This window comes from Pantherophis guttatus, chromosome 2, assembly GCF_059756535.1.
Source record: "Pantherophis guttatus breed Tessera chromosome 2, ASM5975653v1, whole genome shotgun sequence".
NCBI classification, from domain to species: Eukaryota; Metazoa; Chordata; class Lepidosauria; order Squamata; family Colubridae; genus Pantherophis; species Pantherophis guttatus.
In genome coordinates this window covers 275825511-275851141 of record NC_142064.1, presented here as the reverse complement: position 1 = coordinate 275851141, position 25631 = coordinate 275825511, and the positions used below count along the sequence as shown (strand labels likewise).

Here is a 25631-nt window from a genome sequence, read left to right as displayed (position 1 = left end):
CCTCAAAAAAGAACATCATTGGATCAGTTATGGCAACTCTTTAGCTCCTTGCCCAGAATCTTTGCCACTCTAGGAAATAGCACAACCTCTTTCTTTAACCCTTACATAGACGATAGAGATAAATTGCTTCTCATAAAGCGCAAAAGTATGGCTGCTACCAATAACAATAATAACAGAGGCGGCACAATGTGCAACGCTGCTTATCCTGAAGGGGCGTAGAGTGATGGGCATAAATGCATGCACAGCCTCCTAAAGCAGGAGACAGTGGCATCACGTTATTCTCTCCTTCCTTGCTTGCAAGAGAGATCTCATGCCTGCAGTCCTGGGAAACCCAAGGGGCTGATCTGGGAAAGCTTGTCCCCTTCCTGTCTTGGGGGACTCCGGAAAGAGGGATAAGTTTGAGCTGCAAGAAGAGACATTTCCGCGCTGGAAAGTTGCCAGAGGTGAGCACGAAAGCCTTAGGGGAGGGAATCGGGGTGATTTTGGAGAGTTGAAAAATGCTTCCGTAGCATCCTACTCTAAAATGATGGAATTTAGATCCCCTTGCAACCAAACAAAACAAATACAGACTTCAAGGGATAATTAGAACTGTAGAAAAAACAATTGCTACCAACCTGCCTTCCATTGAGGACCTGTATACCGCACGAGTCAAAAAGAGGGCTGGGAAAATATTTACAGACCCCTCACATCCTAGACATAAATTGTTCCAATTTCTACCCTCAAAAAGACGCTATAGAGCACTGCACACCAAAACAACTAGACACAAGGACAGTTTTACCCCCGAATACCATCACTCTGCTTTAACAACTAATTCCCAAAACACTGTCAAATAATTTACTAAGACTGTATTACTATTATTATTCTCTTCCGTACTAGTATTATCTCTTCCCACTTATTACTATAGCCATATTGCTTGTATCTTTCAATTATATTGTTTTTATTTGTATCTTTCAATTATATTGGTTTTATTTCTTTCCTAGTATGATTTGATAGCTTATTAATAACCTTGACTATCACTAAGTGTTGTATCTTTTTATTCTTGATGAATGTATTTTATTCTCCTTATGTACACTGAGAGCATATACACCTAAGACAAATTCCTTGTGTGTCCAATCACACTCTATTCTATTCTATTCTATTCTATTCTATTCTATTCTATTCTATTCTATTCTATTCTATTCTATTCTATTCTATTCTATTCTATTCTATTCGATTCTTTGCCTCCAGTCCCCTAATTAAAGATGATTAGGGAACTAGGACCAAAACATATAAAGAACGGGTTGCTGGAATTGGGTAGGTCTAGTCTAGGGAAAAGAAGGACTAGAGGTAACACGAGAGAAGTAACCTAGAACTAAGGAGAAATTTCCTGACAGTTAGTTGGTGAGATTCAACCTTACAGTAATGGCAGACAGCTCGTGTTTCCTCCAGGAATTGTGGAAACTGTCGCGCGACCACACTCTCAACAACCTTCGCCACAAAGTGAAGGTTGGAGACAGGATGGTAGTTGGCTAATACTGCCGGGTCCAACATTGGCTGGCCACGCCCCCAAACCGGTCTCCGGCCCGGTCGCCGCTCTCTTAACCCGCCCACCTCATCAGAGGCTTTTTTTTTTTAACTTTTAAAAGCATTTTTTTCTACAATCTCTTTGGCCGAAGAGGTTGTAGGAAAAAAAATGCCTTTAAAAGCCTCTGACGATCCCAGCTGAGTTGCCTGATCGTCAGAGGCTTCTAAAAGCATTTTTTTCTGCAACTTCTTAAGGTTGTAGAAAAAATGCTTTTAAAAGTAAAAAAAAAAAAAAAAAGTTGGCCACGCCCACCCAGTCACATTACCCCCACCAAGCCACGCCCACAAAATAAGCCGGTAGTAAAAAAAAATTAGAATCCAGCCCTGATGGTAATACTTCCAACTTTTCTCCAGGCCTGGTTCTTTCAGACAAAGCTGCTTTGGAGGTCCGAGAGCTCTCTTAGAACTGCTTTCAACTGTGCAATAACCCAGAGAGGAGATGGATGCAAAAGACCAAAGAGGGACAGGAGCAGGTAAATGCCTTCCTACAGCTCAGGTTGAGACCCACACGGAAGCAAGTGAAAGAACTGGGCAGGAGGGTCTGGAAGAAGACACATTCGCTTCAACTGAACTGCACCAGCTTTTCAGGGAATTCTGCTACAAGGAGGCCAAGGGCCCCCGTGACGTTTGCAGCCAACTCCACCAACTTTGCCAACAATGGCTGAAGCCAGAACAGAACACGAAAGCTAAGATGCTGGATTTGGTGGTCCTGGGGCAGTTCCTGGCTGTCCTGCCCCCAGAGATGGAGAGCTGGATCAGGGAATGCGGGGCAGAGACCTGTTCCCAGGCGGTGGCCTTGGCAGAAGGTTTCCTTCTGAGCCAGGTGGAAGACAAACCGAAGCAGGTGAGAATATTTAAATCGAATAAAGGAGAATATATGTAATTTAGGGTTGAAATGAGGGTCCGCCAGCAGCCTACGGAACTGGCAGCAGAGTCAGAAAGTGAGGAGGCTGGGGAGGAACATGGGCCAGTCCTGGAATCTGGGGAAGGCCCAGGTGAGGGCTCTGTGTTGGAGGCAGAGATGGGGCCAGGGCCATCTGGGAGCGATGCGCGGGCTCCAGAGCCTCCAGAGGTGGATAGCAGAGAGGCAGAGGAACAGGAGGAGCCTGCTCCTAGTGCACGCATGCATAGAGCTGCCAGAAGGCAAGAGCAGCTAAAGCAAAAGGGACGACTCGGGAGTAAGGCCAAGAGATGATTGGCCCCTCCTATAAGTCTTAAAAGAGAAACAAAGGCACTTGGGCCTTTTTGCAGGAAAGCAACATTGCTAACTCTGTTTCCAGTTGGCGTCTCTTGTTTGTTTCTGATCTTCGTGGGGCTTTGCCAAGTAAGGCCTTTGGCAGGGTGTCAAAGAAGATAAAGCTTGGTGATTATCCCGAAGGACTTTTGTTGCAACTAATTGGGACTCAGCTGAGAATGAACGTAATTCTCAGCTCTTACAATAAAATAGGATTATTTGGGACTAATTGTGTCTTGTAATGACTCAGTAAGCTTAGGTCACAACAGAGGGGCCCTTGGTGCTCTTTGAGCTTGCTTGTTTTCTTGCAGACATTTCATTACCCTGACTAGGTAATATCAGTGCATAGGAATTCTGGGAGTTGAAGAGAGTTCAGGAATTCTGGGAGTTGAAGTCCACAAGTTGTAAAAGAGCCACATTTGCCCACCCCTGAGCTATACCCATTTCCTGCAACCGTTCTTCATCTATTTTAGCCTGCAGGCCCCTAATCCTCTTTGTCACACTTTGCATTCTTTCTAGTTTATGGGATTTTCTAGATCATGGGATGGGTTTTTGTAGTAGAAGACGAGAGTGTGTTTGTTCCTATGTGCTATATCAGGGGTGTCAAACTTGATTTCATTGAGGGCCACATCAGAGTTGTGATTGACCTCGGGGGCCGGGGGGGGGGCGCATGGCCAGGGGCATGTGGCCAGCTTGACATCAGTCATCGAGGCTCCATTTTTGGCCATGACAGCCTCCTGCAGCCCTCTGCCAGTGAAAATGCCCCACCCCCAAGCTCCATTTTCATTGGCAGAGGGCTGTAGGAGGCCGTCACGGCCGAATATGGAGCCTGGAAGGGGCATGTGGAGCTCTCCTGAGCTCCATTTTTGCTGGCAGAGGCACCGTGGCCCGGTCCTTTGCTGTTTCCAGGGCGGTCCTGCGGGCCAGATCTAAGCAGACCTGGCCCATGGGCCTTGAGTTTGACACCCCTGTGCTATATGCTAATCCTTCTTGTTGATATTTCCATGCAGGAAACACCTGTTGAAGTAGATGGGGACCATCCAAAGCCAAGGAGGATTTCCTGGGAGGTTCGACCTCCAGATATCTTATCAGGTAAGACATGATATCCTTTTCCCCAGACAAATCTCAACTCTCATCTTCAGGAACTGCTTTTGCAGTACGAATCTGACTCTGGATGAGTTTTTATATCTCCCTAACAATATTTTTGAATGTCTCCTTCTACCTCCTTTGCCTCCCTCACAGAAGAAAATACGCCACCATTTGTACCTCTTGAAACGTCTCCTTTTGAAGGTGGAGCAGAGACAGCAGCTGTGCCCTCAGTTCAGGTAGGGAAATATCAAGAAAAGATATGTGCCGAGATGATTTGTGGGTATAGGGTTTATAAAAACGGTATAATAATCCCATTTCAGGAATTGTTCTTAATTATGACTCGGTGGGACCTCCTTAGCTTGATCATGGGCATTATGGAATAGAGGTAACCAACATAGGGCTCTGTTTTTTTTTTGTTTGTTTTTTTTTTAAATTTGATTTATATGCCGCCCTTCTCCGGAGACTCAGGGCGGCTTACAATGCGTTAAGCAATAGCCTTCATACTTTTGTATGTTTTATACAAAGTCAGCTTATTGCCCCCACAAACTGGGTCCTCATTTCACCTACCTTAGAAAGGATGGAAGGCTGAGTCAACCTTGAGCCTTGGAGAGATTCGAACCAGCAGAAATTGCAGGCAGCTGTGTTAATTACAGGGTGCACTAAACCCCTGTACTATCAAGGCTCTGTTTATATCCTAATAGCATCACGTTCATTTCAGAAGCACCGAGGCACATCCAAGTTGAAAGTATTAGCTGGTGACATCACCATTGCCTGAGGGATGCCAAGTTGGGGGCTCCTTTCATGTCCCTGGCTGGAGCTGGAGCAAAGGACAGGAGCTCAACCCTGCCCTTAGGCAACACTTGGGTTTCAAACACAGGGTTACTCACCTCCTGTTCTGATCCCCTTTTTATTTAGAAAGGCAGGAATACATGGCATTTACTGACAAAGCTCCAGGTCACACATCCTTAGGTGATTCCCAAGCAGTCTCTGGGTTCTCTGGTGGGAGCCTCAATTAGCACTTCAATCCCAACACAAAGAGTCCTGACCAACCTGGGTAGTGTATCTTCTGCCCGAAGGTAATAGTCCAAAAAGATTGTAAGCAGGATGGGAAGAGTCTCTGAGAATGTTATGCAACTTTCTCAAACAGCGAGATTCGAAGATGTCATCCAGGGCTGGTAGCTGGAGTCCGATGATATTCTGGACAGTTTTAATGATTCTCTGTAGAGCTTTTCTGTCCGCTACAGAGCTGCTCCCATACCATGAAAGAATGCCGTATGTCAGGACACTCTCAATGGTGCTGCGATAGTAGGACAGAAGTAGATGCTGAGATAGATAGCTTCTTCTGTGCCTTCTTCACAAGCATGTTAACATTCATAGTCCTCGAGAGGTCCTTCGAGATATAAAAAAGCTGACAGCCCGGGTTCAAGACCCAAGCAACATACGACAGGTGAGTTCCCGTTAGTTGCTCTAGCTCCTACCCACCTAGCAGTTCAAAAGGATGCAAATGCGAGTAGATAAATAGGTACCACTTTGATGGGAAGGTAACAGTGTTCTGTGCACTTCGGCGTATAGTTATGAGCTGGCCACATGGCCATGGAAAATGTCTTTGGACAATGCTAGCTCCCTTGTCTAAAAACGGAGATGAATACTGCCGCTAGAGTCGAACCCAATTGGACAGGGAAAACCTTTACATTTATCCTATTAGCACATTGTTTAACACACCTCATCTCATTTTGTCACAATTTCTAACTTATTCCACCGCACCCCTTAAAGGTGGTTTGGAGTCTGTCTGTTAATGTATGTTGATTTCAGCGTCCTGCCCTGAGTCCCATGTCCTTGAAGGAAGTGGCCGTCAATTTCACCGAGGAGGAGTGGGCTCTGCTGGATTCCACCCAAAAAGCCTTGCACTGGGAAGTTATGCTGGAGAATTCCAGAAATGTGAACACTCTGGGTAAGGGCCCATTCTTTGCTATGGATTCAAATAACTGTCAGTTGTCTACAGAGATTCTCAATCATCCAAGCCACGGTTGTTCCAAAAGTGCTTTTCAAAAGGCAGCTGAACTTTCTGGGTGTTTTTTCTTGAAAACATTTCACTTCTTATCCAAGAATTTTCTTCAGTTGCTTCTAGGATGAGAAGTGAAGCGTTTTCAAAGGGGAAAAAAAAGCAAGAAAATCCAATTGCTTTTTGAAAAGCACATTTGGGATAGCTGGCAGATGCTTTTTGTGCCAAAGCTTCCAATGTAGAATTCAGAATTTGGCGTGCGCGCTCACGTTTGCAAACTGGTAGAGGAGTTTAGTGAATCCCACCTCTATGTATGTATATGTATATGTATATGTATATGTATATGTGTATATGTATATGTATATGTATATGTATATGTATATGTATATGTGTATGTGTATGTGTATGTGTATGTGTATATGTATATGTGTATGTGTATGTGTATGTGTATGTGTATATGTATATGTATATGTGTATGTGTATGTGTATGTGTATATGTATATGTATATGTGTATATTATATGTATATGTATATGTGTATATGTATATGTATATGTATATGTATATGTATATGTATATGTATATGTATATGTATATGTATATGTATATGTGTATGTGTATGTGTATGTGTATGTGTATATGTATATGTATATGTATATATGTATACGTATACGTATACGTATACGTAGGAAGAACCTGGCTAAAAAGAAATACACATAAAGGCCTACGAAAAGAAAAGAAAACAAATGTATATGTATCAGTGGTGAAATCTAAATCTAAAATTTATTACTACCTGTGGGTGTGGCTTGGTGGGGGGGAGGGTAATGTGACTGGGTGGGCGTGGCCAATTTTTTTTTTTTTACTTTTAAAAGCATTTTTTCTACAACCTTTTCAGCGAAGAGGTTGTAAAAAAATGCTTTCAAAAGGCTCCGACGATCCCAGCTGAGTTGCCTGATCGGCAGAGGCTTTTTTAAAAAGCCTCTGCTGATCAGGCAACTCAGCTGGGATTGTCAGAGGCATTTAAAAGAAAAAAAAGCCTTTGACGATCCCAGCTGAGCCACACGATCATCAGAGGCTTTTTTTTTTTTACTTTTAAAAACATTTTTTGGCTGAAGAGGTTGTAGAAAAAATGCTTTTAAAAGTAAAAAAAAAGCCTCTGATGATTGTGCAGCTCAGCTGGGCATGGGGGGCGGGGGGGGGGGCAGGGATTTTTGCTAATGGTTCTCCGAACCACCCACTTCCATCACTACTGGATCGGGCGATCTGGTCCGAACCGGGAGCATTTCACCCCTGATGAATATGTGTATGTATATATATATGTATATGTATATGTATATGTATATGTATATGTATATGTATATGTATATGTATATGTATATGTATATGTATATGTATATGTATCAGTGGTGGGTTGCTACCGGTTCTCCCTGGTTCGGGAGAGCTGGTAGTGGAAATCTTCATAGGAGAGCGAACCGGTTCGCTCTAAATGTCAGTTGGGTCCTTCCTCCCTGCCCCTGCGCTATACCTACCTTTATTTCGTTTGTTTTTTGATCAGCTGTAAGGCGTGGCAGAGGGGATTGCCATGCCTCAGCTGTTTTTTTTCTCAATGCGCTTTCACAAAGCGCAAATTTGGCGCACGTGTGAGCATGCACGATGCGAACCGGTGGTAAAACTGATTAGAACCTACCACTGATATGTATATGTATATAAAATGAATGAGTGGGACTTCTGGCCTGTCGTCCCTTGATCGCAATTTAAGTTCTTGGTAACTGGTCCACATTTCTGACCTTCTGACCTTCCCTGCCGGCTTCCCATAAGCAAAGTCAATGGGGAAGCTGGCAGGAAGCCGCAAGTTATGATCATGAGAAGTTCCTGCTTAATGACCAAGCGGCAGTTATTTTAACAATGGCAACCGGAACTGCTGAAACTGCCTCATAAGTCATTATAGCCATGTGATTATTATTATTATTATTATTTTGCTTTACAGCTTAGTGATGGGAGTTTCTGGTTCCAAATATCGTTGTTAAGCAAGGACTGGCTGTAATGTTGTTAAACGTGCACCTTTGTTTTGCTTGAAAACGGTCACTTTCTTGCCCCTGGATTATTTAATTGTATCTCCATTATAAATAAAGCAGTTAAACTTTATTTACAGGATGATAAAAAAAAAAAGATTAAATACATTGGGGGAAAAAAATCTATCCCAAAATACTAACAACATTTTTAAGCAAAGGAGGAGAATATCTGTTTAAACTGAGTATTTAAATATAATTATCTGTTTAAATTTAGTTGCTGGAACAGTGGGGGTTATACATTGAGCCAGAACACACAGTTGTAGTTGATTGGTTAAGAGAGTTAGCCGGTGAAACAATCTGCACTATGATTGGTTGCTAGGGATGTGGAGGGGGTTTCCCTTTTTTCCCGCCCTTTTCTTCTGTTTGCTCTGTGATTTACCTCACGATGCTCCTGTTTGCCTATCTTGTTTGCTGTAAAATAGAGATGTAAAATATATTGATTTATAGAAAACTACAAATTGGGATCAGCGTCTCTCACTTCATTTGGACAGCTGCTGCACAATTCCCTGACAATATTCTTCTGTTCAATGAAGTGTTATCAATATTTCCTTTAAATATCTAAAATTTCCTTTTTACAAATAATGATTTTTCTTTTATCACACCTCTGAGATTTGATCTTTTTTTTTTTAAGGAATTATATCCCTGATTGAATCTGGATTTATTAAAATCCATATGGTTTACTTATGTTTAAATGTTCCTTTTGTATACTTTTCCTGCGATTTAAAATCTTTTTGTCAAACTTTTGGCCAGAGAAAATATATTTTTGTTCATCTTCCTTGAGTGTTTTCCCCCCCCTTTTTTAACTGGGGGCACCAATGGCCCTTGGGGGCATGAATGGTCCCTATTTTGGGGTAGAAATGTATAGATTTGTCCTGCAAGCCTCCTGGCAGATCATGGAAGGTATGATGTGAAAGCTATACAGGTAATCCAGTTGTGGGTTGCTAATGGTTCGCCCCAGTTCGGGTGAACCAGTAGCAGCGGTGGCGGGAGTCTCCGTCCTCCCGCCCGGATGTCATCAAATACGCTCTGTGCCTGCGCAGAAGCTTCTGTGCATGCAAAGAAGTGGTGCACACGTGAACGAACTGGTAGCAAAGGTAAGTGAAACCCATCCCTGAGGTAATCCTTGTTTTATGACCATTCACCTAACAATGGCTCACAATTATAAGGCCTTGGGGAAAGTGACTTACAACCTGTAGTAGCACATAACTGGCACACCAGCTTTAAGGTTCAGTTTTTTATTCTTTCTATCTCAAGCAGGAGATGAAAAAGAAATTGAGAACTGCCAAGAACCCGATATGGTGACATCACCAGCAATCCATCTTGAACTGAGAAAAGAGATATTTGGGGTTCAATGGAGGTCTCAAACATTCCGGGAAAGCCACTCACAGCCTGGGGAGGAGAAATTGTTAAATTGTGGATGTGCTGGAGTCCAGGAACTCTTCCTGACCAAAGGAAATGAGAAAAAGACGAAAAAGGACAACTGCCTCATATGTAAAAAAATACTCAAAGGTAAATTGGATTTGCTCCCCCTGAATAGGTAGTCCTTGATTTATGACTGCAATTGGGAGCTGGGTTTCCATTGCTAAGTGGATCAGTTGTTAAGCAAATCATGCGGTTGTTAAGCAAATCCCAGCTTCCCTCATTGATTTTGCTTGTTGGAAGCCAGCTGGGAAGGTCACACGTCGCGATCACATGACCCTGGGATGCTACAATCATCATAAATACATGCCAGCTGCCTGGTGCCTGAATTTTGATCACATGATTGTGGGGATGCTGCAGCAGTCATAAGTGTGAAGAGCGGTCATGAGTAATTCCCCCCCCCAGTGCTGTTGCTATTTTGAACGGCCATTGAACAAGTGATTGTAAGTGGATGACTACCTCTAGCTTTGCTGCTGAGGAATTTTGGGAGTTAAAGTCCACAAGTCTTAAAATTGCCAGATTTGGAGACTCCTTCTGTATGGCATTGCAGTAAGAGGTAGCCAGTATGAATGCACAAAACATGGAACCTATTTTAACCAATTTTCCCTTCCTATTTTAGGTCAACAAATCCACACTGGAGAAAAAACAGGTAAACACAGGAAACTTAGAAAAGACTTGGGAGATCTTCCTTCCCATAAAAGGTTCCACCCCAAGGGAAAAACATACCCCTGTGTGGAGTGTGGAAAGAGCTTCAGTGAAAAGCGATCCTTGACTGATCATAAAAAGAGCCACCCAGAGGAGAAACCGCATAAATGCTTGGAGTGCGACAAGAGTTTCCACACCAACAGCCAACTTGCTTCTCACAAAAGGACCCACACCAGAAAAAACACATACACCTGTAAGCTGTGTGGAATGAGCTTCAGAATGAGGAGTTTGCTTACTTTCCACGGCAGGATTCACTCGGGGGAGAAACCGTATAAATGCATGGAGTGTGGAAAGAGTTTCAGATGGACCAGCGATCTTACGTCTCATATTAGGATTCACACAGGGGAGAAACCCTACAAATGCCTAGAGTGTGGAAAGAGCTTCAGCAGGAGCAGTTCCCTTACCTACCACAAAAGGATCCACACGGGGGAAAAGCCCTACAAATGCCTGGAGTGCGGGAAGCATTTCAGCGACTGCAGCGCTCTGTGTTCTCATAAAAGGAGCCATTCCTCGGAGAAACCCTATAAATGCACCGACTGCGGGAAGAGCTTCGGGAAGAACAGCTTTCTCACGTCGCATAAAAGGCTCCACACGGGGGAGAAACCCTATCAATGCCCAGACTGTGGGAAAAGCTTCAGCCAGAGCAGCCATCTTACTTCCCACAAAAGGCTCCACACGGGAGAGAAACCCTATCAATGCGCAGACTGCGGGAAGAGCTTCAGCCAGAACAGCCATCTTACTTCCCACAAAAGGCTGCACACGGGAGAAAAACCCTACAAATGCACCGTGTGCGAAAAGAGCTTCAGCAACAGCAGTTCCCTGACTTCACATAAAAGGAGCCATACGGGGGAGAAACCCTATCGATGCGTGGAGTGTGGGAAGATCTTCAGCCAAAGCAGTCACCTCACTTCCCACAAAAGGCTTCACACGGGAGAGAAACCCTATCAATGTGCAGTGTGTGGGAAGAACTTCAGGTTGAGTAGTGAGCTTACGTCCCACAAAAGGATCCACACAGGGGAGAAACCCTATAAATGCTGGGAATGTGGGAAGAGTTTCAAACAGAGCAGCCAACTTACGTCTCATAAAAGGACCCACACCAGGGGGGAAAAATGTATAAATATATTGAATATGGAATAACTTTAGAACTGGGATATATTGTTGGCCTCAGGTCTGCTGTATTGTGTATTATATTGTTGGTTCTCTTATGTTTTCAAGCCTTTTTGAGCCACTTGAAATCGCTGTTTGCAAATTGCGTGGCTTTATAAATCATTTAAACAACAACAATACAGGTAGTCCTCAACTTACGACCACAATTGGGGCCCACATATCTGTTGCTAAATGAGACATTTGTTAAGTAAATTTTGCACCATTTACACTCTTGCCACAGTTGTCAAGGGAATCAATGCAGTTGTTAAGTTAGTAACATGCTTGTTAAGTGAATCTGGCTTCTTCATTGACTTTGCTTGTCAGGTCACAAAAGGTGATCACATGACCTTGGGATACTGCAACTGTCATAAATATGAGCCAGTTGATGAGCATCTGATTTTTTTCAGTGCCATTGTTAACTCTGAGCGGTCATTAAACAAATGGTTGCGAGTTGAGAGCTACCTGTATTGCGATGTGCTTTACTGTTGGTTCTCCTGTGTTTTCAGCTCCATTTGAGCTACCTGGAATTGCTGTTTACAAATTGCGTGGCGCTATAAATCATTTAACTAATCGTAATCATACATTTCAGAATGTGGATTTACATCTTCCAGCCACTTTCCTATAAAAAGATTGATCACAAGGAAGCTACAAACGAAAGGAATGTACAAAGAGCTTCCTTATTTCTAGTTTCCTTATGTGGAGAATCCCCACAAGAAATAAATTATAGTTTTGCCAAAAAGAACCCATTCTATTTTCCAGAAAACATTCTATAGGGGAGAAAAACTATAAAAATCCATGTAGTTTATGTATTTGCTGAAAGCAATCTTACTTCAAATATACATCCACATACAGAGAAACAGTCTATAGTAGGGTGTCTCAAAGGTGCTTTTTCAAGAGGCAACTGGACTTTCTGGTTTTTCTTTGAAGACGTTTCGCTTCTCATCCAAGAAGCTTCTTCAGCTGACAGGATGCTGGAGAATGGAAGGATTTATACTCCTTAAAGGTAAAAGGTAAAGGTTCCCCTCGCACATATGTGCTAGTTGTTCCCGACTCTAGGGGGCGGTGCTCATCTCCGTTTCAAAGCCTACGAACCAGCGCTGTCCGAAGACATCTCCATGGTCATGTGGCCGGCATGACTAAACGCCAAAGGCGCACGGAACACTGTTACCTTCCCACCAAAGGTGACCCCTATTTTTCTACTTGCATTTTTTACATGCTTTCGAACTGCTAGGTTGGCAGAAGTTGGGACAAGTAACAGGAGCTCACCCCGTTACGCGGCACTAGGGATTTGAAACGCTGAACTGCCGATCTTTCGATCGACAAGCTCAGTGTCTTAGCCACTGAGCCACTGCATCCCACACTTATACTCCTTGCAGACAGCTATAGCAGGGGTCCCCAACTTCCGGGCCAAAACCTGGGCTGCGCAAATTAGCAAAGCCCCATCTGCCCACATGCAGAATGCAGGCAGTGCACGAAACCACACCACACCTGGTCTGCGGAAAAACCTCTCTCCACAGAACTGGTCCCTGGTACCCGAAATGTTGAGGGCTGCTGGTCTATAGAATGTAGAAATAAAATAATTATTTTACTATTTTTAGTCCTAATCAAAGAACCCTTATAGGAAATATCATATAGCAATGTAGTTAGTATCTGAAAAGAGGACGGACATTTATTTTTACTTCCTTTAAACCAGTGGTGGGATGCTGCCAGTTTAACCACCGGTTCAGTGAGTGCGCGCTTTGGTGTGTGCCAGGGGTGAAATCCAGCAGGTTCTGGAGAACCGGTAGCGGAAATTTTGAGTAGTTCAGAGAACCAGTAGCGGAAATTTTGAGGCTGGCCCCAGAGTGGGGTGGGAATGGAGATTTTGCAATATCCTTTCCCCAGGAGTGGAGAGGAAATGAGGATTTTACAGTATCCTTCCCCTCGAGGGGGGTGGGAATGGAGATTTTGCAGTATCCTTCCCCTGCAACGCCCACCAAGCCATGCCCACCAAGCCACACCACACCCACCAAGCCACACCCACAGAACAGGTAGTAAAAAAAATTGGATTTCACCACTGGTGTGTGCTTAAGGCACTTGTGCGCAGCGCTGAAAATGGAGCCTTTAGAAGCTCAGCTGCTTACCTTCCAAGTCAGCAACGGTAAGTAGAACAGCGAGGGGGGGGGGAAAATCAGCTGTGCCACGCGATTGAGATGAACTACAAAGCAGGAAATAAAGGACAGGATAGAGCGGGGGCCACTGGGCGGGGCCAACTGATAGTTGGAGCTACCGTTTCACCCGGACCAGTCCGAACCGGCTGAAGACCACCTCAGCTTTAAACTAAATAAAACAGAGAGTAGGTTTGTTCAAACATCCCAATCTTGGAGATGGAACATTTTGGAGAATTTTGGAATATTTCTGTTTTTCTAGTTCAGCAGTTTTCAGGAAATAAAGACATCAGAAAACCTGCGGAGAGTAATCAAATCACTATTTTTAGTGTAAAGGAAACTATCTATACCAAAATCATTTAGAACTATGTTTTTCAAACTTGGCAATTTTTAAGATGTGTGAACTTCAACTCCCAGAATTCCCCAGGTAGTATTTGAAAAACACTAATTTAAATAGATGAATAGATAAAGCAGCACTGGTAGAGAGGTTGCTGCACTGGAAAGAAACAAGGGAAGAAATCAGATAGATTTGAAAATAAGGTTGCTAGGAGAAATAACTTTTAAATTCCAGGAGAGCTTATTGAAAAGCAAAAGGCTCAGAAAAAAAGCAACCTCTATAAATTTTCATGGTTTCTCTTTTAATTGTAGACAACATACTATGTGTGTGTGTATTCATGTATCATAAAATGTTTTCTATGATTCTCAACACTTTTACATCATTTAAATTTTATTTATGACTTGGCTCTGTTCAATCACTCTCTTAGAATCCACTGGGATATTTTAGACTCAACTAAACCAGACTAATATATCAGAGGGAATTCAAAGTAATTCTAAGTTGTAATTACCTGTTTCATGTTGGAATTTGCCTTTCATTTGCTGGATCACTGCCATGCATTTAGTTCACCATTTGAAAAGAGGAGATTAAAACATTTTGGAATACAAGTAAGTAATTTGTTAAGTGTTGTTAACGAATCCCACAAAATGGTTGTGTTATTCAAATTTGCACTACAGTCCAGTCAGGCGTGGGCTTTAAAATTTTTAGCAAGGGGTTCTCTGTCCGGTTGCTGCGTGGGCGGTTAAAAAAGGGTTTTTTTTCTTTTAAATGCCTCTGACGATCCAAAATGAGTTGCCTGATCGTCAGAGGCATTTAAAAGAATAAAAGTCTCTGCCGATCAGGCAACTCAGCTGGGATCGTCAGAGCCTTTTGAAAGCATTTTTTTACAACCTCTTTGCCGAAGAGGTTGTAGAAAAAATGGTTTTAAAAGTAAAAAAAAAAAAAAATTGGCCACGCCCACCGTCACATTACCCCCGCCACCAAGCCACGCCCACACAACCGGTAGTAACAAATTTTAGATTTCACCACTGGGGGGGGGGGTGCAGGGATTTTTGCTACCAGTTCGCCGAACCACCTACCGCCATCACTCCCGGATCGGACGATCCGGTCTGAACTGGGAGCATTTCACCCCTGACATGACCCCAGGACACTACAATTGTCATAAATATGGGTTAGTTGCCGAGTGTCTGAATTTTGATCATGTGACCACAGGGATGCTACAAAGGTCAGATATGTGCAAAACGGTCATTTATAATAATAAGTCATTTTTCCCACTGCTATTGTAACTTCATACGGTCACTAAATAAACTGTTGTAAGTCGAGGATTATCAGTATTGCTATTGCTATGTGACTTAGAAACCAATTTATCTGTTGACATATTTGTTTCTGTTCTTCTAAACAAAAAAAACCCCCAACATCTTCAATTCTGGATAGAATGTGACTTTTTTCCTTGCTTGCTCAAACACACATGTGGGTATTTCTCTGGATTTTGCTAACGCTCTCCGCCGTTCCCCCCCATTAATACATTCTTAAAATAAATTTTCATCAATGAGTCTTTTGACAATATCAGATTTTCGCTCCATAAGACGCACCTAGGCTTAGAGGAGGAAAACAAGAAAAAAAAAAATCTGCCTCTGCCATCCTTGCAGCAAACAGCAAACAGCCTGGTCAGCTTCAGCACGTTATCATAGCCCCAGCACATGGCTCGTCAGGGCTCTGCTCCGTTGCACCCACCACCGGTCAGCTGAGTAACGGCTGGATCTCTGCCTCCCATAGCCCCGCTGATCAGCGGGCTGGCCGACTGGAAACACTGCCATTGCTGCCTCCTCCATGTCTGCTGTCTGGGGAACATTGGAGCCTTTGCTGGAACAGTGGCGAATGGTGGTAGCGATCCCCGCCGCCTGGAACAGCTGATCAGCAGTATTCCAGGAGGCCAATCCAACCGCCGAGCAGCTGTTCCAGGCGGCAGGGATTGCTGCCGCCATTCGCCGTTGCTCCAGCAAAGGCTCCAGTGTTCTCCGGCGAAGGCAGCAGTCACAGAGGAGGCAGCAATGGTGGCGTACCTGGGGGAGGGGGTTGGTGTGGCGGCGGCGACAGGCAGCGGCGGCTAATGCCAATCAGCTGTTCCAGGCAGCAGGGATTGCTGCCGCCATTCGCCGCTGCTGCTTATCGCTGCCGCTGCACCAACCTCCTCCCCCCAGGTATGGGAAACTGCTGCGGCCTGGTCTGTGACGCAATATTCGCTCTATAAGACGCACAGACATTTCCACCTACTTTTTTTTGGGGTGGCGGGGAAAGTGCATCTTATCTTATGGAGCAAAAAATATTGTAGTTTTCAAGATACTGCCTTAAAAAAAGAAGACTTTTTAGGAGTTTAGCATTTCTACGGTTTGCCCCGTGTGAATTCTCTGATGAGAAATGAGATTTATCCTCTGACTGAAACCCTTCCCACAATCCAAGCATTGAAACGGCCTCTCCCCTGTGTGGATCCTTTTATGGGTTCTCAGATTGGCTTTTGTGATGAAGCCCTTGCCGCATTCCGCGCAGTGAAAGGGCCTCTCCCCGGTGTGAGTCCGCTGATGCGTGTTCAGGTTAGTCCGCGTGATGAAACCCTTGCCGCATTCCGAGCACGAGTGCGGTTTCTCTCCCCTGTGGATCTTTTTGTGCGTAAGCAGCTCGGAGCTGTGAGCGAAGCATTTCCCGCACTCCGGGCATTCGTAGGGTTTTTCCCCCGTGTGGACTCGGTAGTGAGAAGTCAGGGAGCTGCTCACCGTGAACCTCCTTCCGCACTCTGAGCACTGATAGGGTCTCTCCCCCGTGTGGGTCCTCCGATGTATTCTGAGATGCGTGTTGGAACTGAAGGACTTCCCGCATTCCGGGCATCTGTAGGGTTTCTCCCCCGTGTGAATCCTTTCGTGGGAATTTAAGTTTGCCTTGGAGCTGAAAGGCTTCCCGCACTCCAAGCATTTATAGGGCCTTTCCCCCGTGTGAGTTCTCTCATGGATGCTGAGTTCCGTGTTACAAGCAAAACACTTCCCGCACTCTAAGCATTTATGGGGTTTCTCCCTAATGTGGCTTCTTTTGTGGATGACCAGGCCCGTGTTGCAAAGGAAGCTTTTCCCACACTCCACGCAGGCGTAGGGAACCCCTTGGGCATGCGCCCTCTGATGCCTGCTGAGGTGCGGCTTTGAACTGAAATCCTTCCCGCATTCCAGGCACCGATGCGGTCCATCCTGCACGTGGGTTCTCCGATGCCTCGTCAGCTGCGAGTTCGAAACAAAGCTCTTGGAGCACTCCATGCATTTGTATGGTCTCTCCCCCGTGTGAGTTCGTCGATGTGTGGTCAGATGCGACTTCGAAGTGAAGCGCTTCCCGCAAGCTGCGCATTTGTACGGTCTCTCGCCCGTGTGAGTTCTCTGGTGGGCGTTCAGGTGGGTTTTGGAGCCGAAGCACTTTCCACAGTCCACGCACTCATAGGGCCTCTCCCCCGTGTGAGTCCTCTGATGTATGGCGAGGTTGCCATTCCGATTGAAGCACTTTCCGCATGCGAAGCATTGATAGGGTCTCTTCCCTACGTGAGTTACTTGATGGCTGTTTAGTTCCGCCTTCTGACGGAAGCCATTTCCACAAATTAAGCATTTGTAGGTTTGATTGGTCAGCCGTTCCCCATCAGCCTCGATTTCTCTTTTATCACCTTCTGAAAGTCAAAGAAACAAAATCATGGGAAGTATTACTACCACTTTATAAAGCCCTAGTAAGGCAGGCAGGCAGGCAGGCAGGCAGGCAGGCAGGCTGGCTGGCCTTGCTTGCTTGCTTGCTTATTTATTTAATTATTTATTTATTTATTTATTTAATTTGATTTATAGGCCGCCCTTCTCCGGAGACTCAGGGCGGCTTACAATGTGCTCAGCAATAGACTTCATACTTTTGTATATTTATACAAAGTCAGCTTATTGCCCCCACAACTGGGTCCTCATTTCACCTACCTTAGAAAGGATGGAAGGCTGAGTCAACCTTGAGCCTTGGAGAGATTCGAACCTGCAGTAATTGCAGACAGCTGGTCTTAATAACCAGCTTAATAACAGGGTGCCTTAGACCACTGTACTACCAAGGCTACTATAAATTATTTCAAATTTATATACCGCACCTTCTCCCGAGGGACTCAGGGCGGTGTACAGCCAGCTAAAAACATACAATACAAACATTAAAAACAATTAAAAGGATATATATTAATTTGGCCCCAATTTAAAATGACAAACCAGTTAAAAATGTTTTTAAAAAATGTTATGTTAAGCCAGCCCGGCTTGCTGGAAAAAGAAAGTTTTAAGGGCACGACGGAAGGCACCGAGGTCTTGAATTCTCCTTATCTCTGGGGGCAGCTGATTCCAGAGGGTTTAGGCCACCACATTACAAAAAAGATGTTTGAGACTCTGGAAAAAGTGCAGGGAAGAGCAATTAAGATGATTAAAAGACCTGGGGACTAAAACATATGAAGAACGGTTGCAGGAACTGGATATGGCTAGCGAAAAGAAGGACTAGGGGTGGCATGATAGCAATATTCCAATATTTAAGGGGCTCCCACAAAGAAGAGGGGGTTCAAAGCTATTCTCCAAAGAAAATTATTGTGACTTTGGTCACTAAATGAAGTGTTGTAAGTTGAGGACCACCTACAGTTTTATTGTGGGGTGTATGTATGCAGATAATATTCAGCAAAAATGGTTTTTGAAAAGCTAAACAGGGCTTATGATCTGCGAGGTACAATTCCTCAAGTTACGCCCATTTCCAAAACAGCTGGTCTGGTGTTTCAGGAAACCTATATGAAAATGCTGGAGCAGGGGGTTAAATTGCAAAGGATTCTGAAGAATCTAGTCCCTAGGATGACTAACCTAAACCTGAATTAGATCTTGGTACTTACGTTTCACTGTAAGAGGTGTAAGAAACCTTGTTTTTTACTTTAATTCTAGTCTTTAGAAGAGCCACTTGGTAACTATGGAGAACCCAAGGTCTTTAATCAACAAGACATTTTATAGCTATCCACACTGGATTAATCGAACTGTAATACTCCATTTTGTATTGTGCTGCTTCAGATGCTGCTGATTTGTTACATTTGTTACATTAGAGTTTTATAATCTTGCAACCAATGGGGAACCAAAACGAATTGTTAGAGATATTTAGTAATGAAAATAACAGAATAGAATACAAGAATGGTATTGGTGTGGTGTGGTGTGGTGTGGAGTAGAGAATAGAATAGAGAATAGAATAGAATTAGAATATGTCAGAATATTCATGGCTGGGAAGACATGGTAACAAGGTCAGCCAATGAATAGGCATAGCAACTAAATCAGCCATTTGGGAGCTGAGACAGACTGGAGCCAGGGCGTGTCTTAGTCTGCAGCTTCTGATTCTGTGCAGAGAATTGAAACTGAAACCAGTGTGTGTGTTAAGCTCTCTTCTGTATTCTCTCTGTGTGTGTGAACATGGCTGCTGGTCTGAGCTGAGGAATCAACTGTTGGTATTGTAAATATACTTCATGTGTTATTATGAATATAAAGAAGTTAATTTAATCCTGTTGCATCAGTTTATCTGTGTGTGCTTCTGGATTTGATTTTTGCAAGAAACTCTGACAGAATAGAAATAGAATAGAAATAGAATAGAATAAGAAATAGAATAGATTAAGAATTAAAAATAAGAATAGAATTCTTTATTCTACGATTGGACACACACGGAATTTGTGTCTTTTCATGAATAGCTAAATGAGATGAAGGATCTGAAGGGGTGAAATGCTGCTCATAGGTAAACAACCAAAAATGTCTATTGGCATCTGTTTCTGGGGAAAGAAGCTGCCTTACCAAGAGTTGCCAAAATCCCACTGATCTCCTCCATGACTTCTCTGTACAGCGCTTTCTGGTCAGGCTCCAGCAGCGCCCACTCGTGCTCAGTGAAATGCACGGCCACGTCCTCCAAGGTGAAGAGCCTCTGAAAGAAGGAGAATATGTTTCCTTACAGGGAGGAGGAGGAGGGGGAGGGGGAGGGGGAGGAGGAGATGGTGGTGGAGGAGACCTTCCTTGCTCAGAGATTCCTACTCTTTAGATGCAAAGCCAACTGGGTTTTAACTTCAGGATTTTCACATACTTGAATGATCATTATAGCCTAACTTGCAGATGCTTTGATAGAAGCAATACAGAAAAAAGATTCATTCACACTCAGCGAGGCCAACAAGATGAAAGTCGAGTCACAGAAAATCATTGATCTGGGAGTCTTTACCCCCCCTCTCTCTTTCCTTTCTCTCTCTCTCTCTCTTTCCCTTTTCTTTCTTTCTTTCTTTCTTTCTTTCTTTCTTTCTTTCTTTCTTTCTTTCTTTCTTTCTTTCTTTCTCTCTCTCTCTCTCTCTCTCTCTTTCTCTCTCTCTCTTTCTCAAAGAGGACTCCCCTTAACCAAAGGATTATCTTTAAAGGATCTACTGGTTTTGCTAGCACCACCAACTCTTTTTCCAATTTGGAAATTCATTTCTTTGCACCTATATTAGAGCTAAAATGATGGAGCGGAGATGAAATTTAGGACACTGGTGACACCGTTAACAAGGAATCAAGTTAACTTTGATTAAACAATACCAAACACATCACCAACAAATCTAAGTCTTTCAATCGATCCAGAGACTCTTTGTTATCCTTAACATCCCTTAAAGCCATAGTGGCGCAGTGGTTAGAATGGAGTCTTGCAAGGCTCTAACTCTGCCCAGTCTGCAGTTCGATCCTGACTGGCTCAAGGTTGATTCAGCCTTCCATCCTTCTGAGGTCAATAAAATGAGGACCCAGATTGTTGGGGGCAATAGGCTGACTCTGTAAACCGCTTGGAGAGGGCCATAAAGCACTGTGAAGCTGTATATAAGTCTAAGTGCTTTTGCTATTCAATATAATTGATTATATAATATAATAATTGATTATTATAATATACAATAATATAATTATAAACCTGCCATTCTGACAAAGGGAGATTTTCCTAGAGCTCGGAGTCTGAGATTTCCCCCAAACCTTCCTCTCCTCAGTTTTCCTCTCCCTGCGCGTTATAAACTGACAATTCTAATGACAGTTCTAATTTCTAATCACCACAGTCCCCAGCATGTTATTCCTCTTTATCTGTCCTACCCAATCCAGTTGTACATCAGCTGTTTTCTCTCCATGGAAAAGGACAAGCGGCTGAGGAGACATTTCCAGCATTGCTCGATCGCCTATGAGAGAACGAAGAGACCCAGGTTACTCATTGCCTGCCTTATCTTAGGAGCTATCCAGGCTCCTTATCCAGAAGCCTGGATAGCTCAACAGACTAAGTACTGTAATTTAATACCAGCTGTCTGCAATTAAAGTAAGATCGAATCTCGCCAGGCTCAAGGTTGACTCAGCCTTCCATCCTTTCTAAGGTAGGTAAATTGAGGACCCAGTTTATGGGGGCAATAAGCTGACTTTGTATAAAAATATACAAAAGAATGAAGGATATTGCTTAACGCACTGTAAGCCGCCCTGAGTCTCCGGAGAAGGGCGGCATATAAATCAAATTTTAAAAAATAAATAAATACTTGTTTCATACTTCACGTGAATTAAAACACATCACTCCTTATTTGACCATGAGCGAACTTCAAGATAGGTGGACTTTAACTCCCAGAACTCCCCATGTTGGCTGGGAAATTCTGGGAGTTGAAATCCACACAAAGTTGCCAAGTTTGAAGAACATCGCCAAAAAAAAAAGTCATTAGAATTACTTACAGACTAACAAGAGGGAGCTGAAATTCCTCACTTCGTGAGCAAGCAGCTCCTTTTTCTGTGAGCTGTGTATTATCTGTTTTAAGTAACTAAGTTGACCTCCTCCTCTTTGTGGCAGTCCCTCAAATACTGGAATACCGCTGTCATGTCACTGAATCAATCAGTCAATCAGAGTAGAGATCAAAGGGACCTTGGAGGTTAAGAATAGAATAACAGAGTTGGAAGGGATCTTGGAGATCTTCTAGTCCAACCCCCTGCTTAGGCAGGAAACCATACACCACTTCAGAGAAGTGGTTATCCAACATCTTCTTAAAAACTTCCAGTGTTGGAGCATTCACAACTTCTGGAGGCAAGTTGTTCCACTGATTAAATGTTCTAAATGTCAGGAAATTTCTCCTTCGTTCTAGGTTGCTTCTCTTTGCTTCTCTCCTAGATGATGATGATGATGATGATGATGATGATGATGATTATTCAAATTTCTATACCGCCCTTCTCCTTTCGGACTCAGGGCGGTGAACAGCCAAAATAAAAACATCTATACATAACTGATACATAATCTGCATTCCCACCCCACTCCAGGAGAAGGATACTGTAAAATCTCCATTCCCACCCCACTCCAGGGGAAGGATACTGTAAAATCTCTATTCCCTCCCCAATCCCGGGGAGGAATACTGCAAAATCTCCATTCCCTCCCCACTCCAGGAGAAGGATACTGTAAAATCTCCATTCCCTCCCCACTCCAGGAGAAGGATAATGTAAAATCTCCATTCCCTCCCCACTCCAGGGGAAGGATACTGCAAAATCTCCATTCCCTCCCCAATCCCGGGGAAGGATACTGCAAAATCTCCATTCCCTCCCCACTCCAGGAGAAGGATACTGTAAAATCTCCATTCCCACCCCACTCCAGGGGAAGGATGCTGCAAAATCTCCATTCCCACCCCACTCCAGGGGAAGGATACTGTAAAATCTCTATTCCCACCCCACTCCAGGAGAAGGATACTGTAAAATCTCCATTCCCACCCCACTCCAGGGGAAGGATACTGTAAAATCTCCATTCCCACCCCACTCCAGGGGAAGGATACTGTAAAATCTCTATTCCCACCCCACTCCAGGGGAAGGATACTGTAAAATCTCTATTCCCACCCCACTCCAGGAGAAGGATACTGTAAAATCTCCATTCCCACCCCACTCCAGGGGAAGGATACTGTAAAATCTCCATTCCCACCCCAATCCCGGGGAGGAATACTGTAAAATCTCCATTCCCCCCCCAATCCCGGGGAGGAATACTGCAAAATCTCCATTCCCTCCCCAATCCCGGGGAAGGATACTGTAAAATCTCCATTCCCTCCCCACTCCAGGGGAAGGATACTGCAAAATCTCCATTCCCTCCCCAAACCAGGGGAAGGATACTGCAAAATCTCCATTCCCTCCCCAATCCCGGGGAAGGATACTGCAAAATCTCCATTCCCTCCCCAATCCCGGGGAAGGATACTGTAAAATCTCCATTCCCTCCCCACTCCAGGAGAAGGATACTGTAAAATCTCCATTCCCTCCCCACTCCAGGAGAAGGATACTGCAAAATCTCCATTCCCTCCCCAAACCAGGGGAAGGATACTGCAAAATCTCCATTCCCTCCCCAAACCAGGGGAAGGATACTGTAAAATCTCTATTCCCTCCCCAAACCAGGGGAAGGATACTGCAAAATCTCCATTCCCTCCCCAAACCAGGGGAAGGATACTGCAAAATCTCCATTCCCTCCCCAAACCAGGAGAAGGATACTGCAAAATCTCCATTCCCTCCCCAAACCAGGAGAAGGATACTGTAAAATCTCCATTCCCTCCCCACTCCAGGAGAAGGATACTGCAAAATCTCCATTCCCTCCCCAAACCAGGGGAAGGATACTGTAAAATCTCTATTCCCTCCCCAATCCCGGGGAGGAATACTGCAAAATCTCCATTCCCTCCCCACTCCAGGAGAAGGATACTGTAAAATCTCCATTCCCACCCCACTCCAGGGGAAGGATACTGTAAAATCTCTATTCCCACCCCAATCCAGGGGAAGGATACTGTAAAATCTCTATTCCCTCCCCAATCCCGGGGAGGAATACTGCAAAATCTCCATTCCCTCCCCACTCCAGGAGAAGGATACTGTAAAATCTCCATTCCCTCCCCACTCCAGGAGAAGGATAATGTAAAATCTCCATTCCCTCCCCACTCCAGGGGAAGGATACTGCAAAATCTCCATTCCCTCCCCAATCCCGGGGAAGGATACTGCAAAATCTCCATTCCCTCCCCACTCCAGGAGAAGGATACTGTAAAATCTCCATTCCCACCCCACTCCAGGGGAAGGATGCTGCAAAATCTCCATTCCCACCCCACTCCAGGGGAAGGATACTGTAAAATCTCTATTCCCACCCCACTCCAGGAGAAGGATACTGTAAAATCTCCATTCCCACCCCACTCCAGGGGAAGGATACTGTAAAATCTCCATTCCCACCCCACTCCAGGGGAAGGATACTGTAAAATCTCTATTCCCACCCCACTCCAGGGGAAGGATACTGTAAAATCTCTATTCCCACCCCACTCCAGGAGAAGGATACTGTAAAATCTCCATTCCCACCCCACTCCAGGGGAAGGATACTGTAAAATCTCCATTCCCACCCCAATCCCGGGGAGGAATACTGTAAAATCTCCATTCCCCCCCCAATCCCGGGGAGGAATACTGCAAAATCTCCATTCCCTCCCCAATCCCGGGGAAGGATACTGTAAAATCTCCATTCCCTCCCCACTCCAGGGGAAGGATACTGCAAAATCTCCATTCCCTCCCCAAACCAGGGGAAGGATACTGCAAAATCTCCATTCCCTCCCCAATCCCGGGGAAGGATACTGCAAAATCTCCATTCCCTCCCCAATCCCGGGGAAGGATACTGTAAAATCTCCATTCCCTCCCCACTCCAGGAGAAGGATACTGTAAAATCTCCATTCCCTCCCCACTCCAGGAGAAGGATACTGCAAAATCTCCATTCCCTCCCCAAACCAGGGGAAGGATACTGCAAAATCTCCATTCCCTCCCCAAACCAGGGGAAGGATACTGCAAAATCTCCATTCCCTCCCCAATCCCGGGGAAGGATACTGCAAAATCTCCATTCCCTCCCCACTCCAGGGGAAGGATACTGCAAAATCTCCATTCCCTCCCCTATCCCGGGGAAGGATACTGTAAAATCTCCATTCCCTCCCCACTCCAGGGGAAGGATACTGCAAAATCTCCATTCCCTCCCCAATCCCGGGGAAGGATACTGCAAAATCTCCATTCCCTCCCCACTCCAGGAGAAGGATACTGTAAAATCTCCATTCCCACCCCACTCCAGGGAAAGGATACTGCAAAATCTCCATTCCCTCCCCAATCCAGGGGGAGGATACTGCAAAATCTCCATTCCCTCCCCATTCCTGGGGAAGGATACTGCAAAATCTCCATTCCCTCCCCAATCCAGGGGGAGGATACTGCAAAATCTCCATTCCCTCCCCATTCCTGGGGAAGGATACTGCAAAATCTCCATTCCCTCCCCATTCCTGGGGAAGGATACTGCAAAATCTCCATTCCCTCCCCAATCTAGGGGGAGGATACTGCAAAATCTCCATTCCCTCCCCAATCCAGGGGAAGGATACTGCAAAATCTCCATTCCCTCCCCAATCCAGGGGAAGGATACTGCAAAATCTCCATTCCCTCCCCATTCCTGGGGAAGGATACTGCAAAATCTGCATTCCCTCCCCAATCCAGGGGAAGGATACTGCAAAATCTCCATTCCCTCCCCAATCCCGGGGAAGGATACTGCAAAATCCCCATTCCCTCCCCACTCCAGGAGAAGGATACTGTAAAATCTCCATTCCCACCCCACTCCAGGGGAAGGATACTGCAAAATCTCCATTCCCTCCCCAAACCAGGGGAAGGATACTGCAAAATCTCCATTCCCTCCCCAAACCAGGGGAAGGATACTGCAAAATCTCCATTCCCTCCCCAATCCCGGGGAAGGATACTGCAAAATCTCCATTCCCTCCCCACTCCAGGAGAAGGATACTGTAAAATCTCCATTCCCTCCCCACTCCAGGGGAAGGATACTGCAAAATCTCCATTCCCTCCCCAAACCAGGGGAAGGATACTGCAAAA

The 25631-nt window shown here is 44.6% G+C and overlaps 2 protein-coding genes across 4 annotated transcripts; one reads left to right on the top strand and one right to left on the bottom strand.

Moving 5' to 3' along the window:
- The first annotated feature begins 96 nt into the window (after positions 1–96).
- Positions 97–14322, top strand: LOC117668265 (uncharacterized). 2 transcript variants are annotated; one of them, XM_034422036.3, is made up of 7 exons: positions 97–443; positions 1918–2407; positions 3808–3889; positions 4040–4122; positions 5699–5837; positions 9217–9468; positions 9998–14322. In XM_034422036.3, the coding sequence occupies exons 2-7, from the start codon at positions 2003–2005 to the stop codon at positions 11218–11220; spliced, it is 2184 nt and encodes a 727-aa protein (XP_034277927.2). In that variant the 5' UTR covers positions 97–443; positions 1918–2002; the 3' UTR covers positions 11221–14322. The 2 variants fall into 2 exon arrangements, with proteins under 2 accessions (XP_034277927.2, XP_034277925.2); XM_034422034.3 differs by having other exon boundaries at positions 109–443; positions 9214–9468.
- LOC132708944 (uncharacterized) lies at positions 13994–20998 on the bottom strand. Of its 2 annotated transcripts, none has more exons than XM_087884510.1 (3): positions 20856–20998; positions 19560–19686; positions 13994–17407 (listed from the first exon to the last, which is right to left on the bottom strand). In XM_087884510.1, the coding sequence occupies exons 1-3, from the start codon at positions 20925–20927 to the stop codon at positions 16077–16079; spliced, it is 1530 nt and encodes a 509-aa protein (XP_087740636.1). In that variant the 5' UTR covers positions 20928–20998; the 3' UTR covers positions 13994–16076. The 2 variants fall into 2 exon arrangements, with proteins under 2 accessions (XP_087740636.1, XP_087740637.1); XM_087884511.1 differs by having other exon boundaries at positions 13994–17404.
- Positions 20999–25631: the final 4633 nt, after the last annotated feature.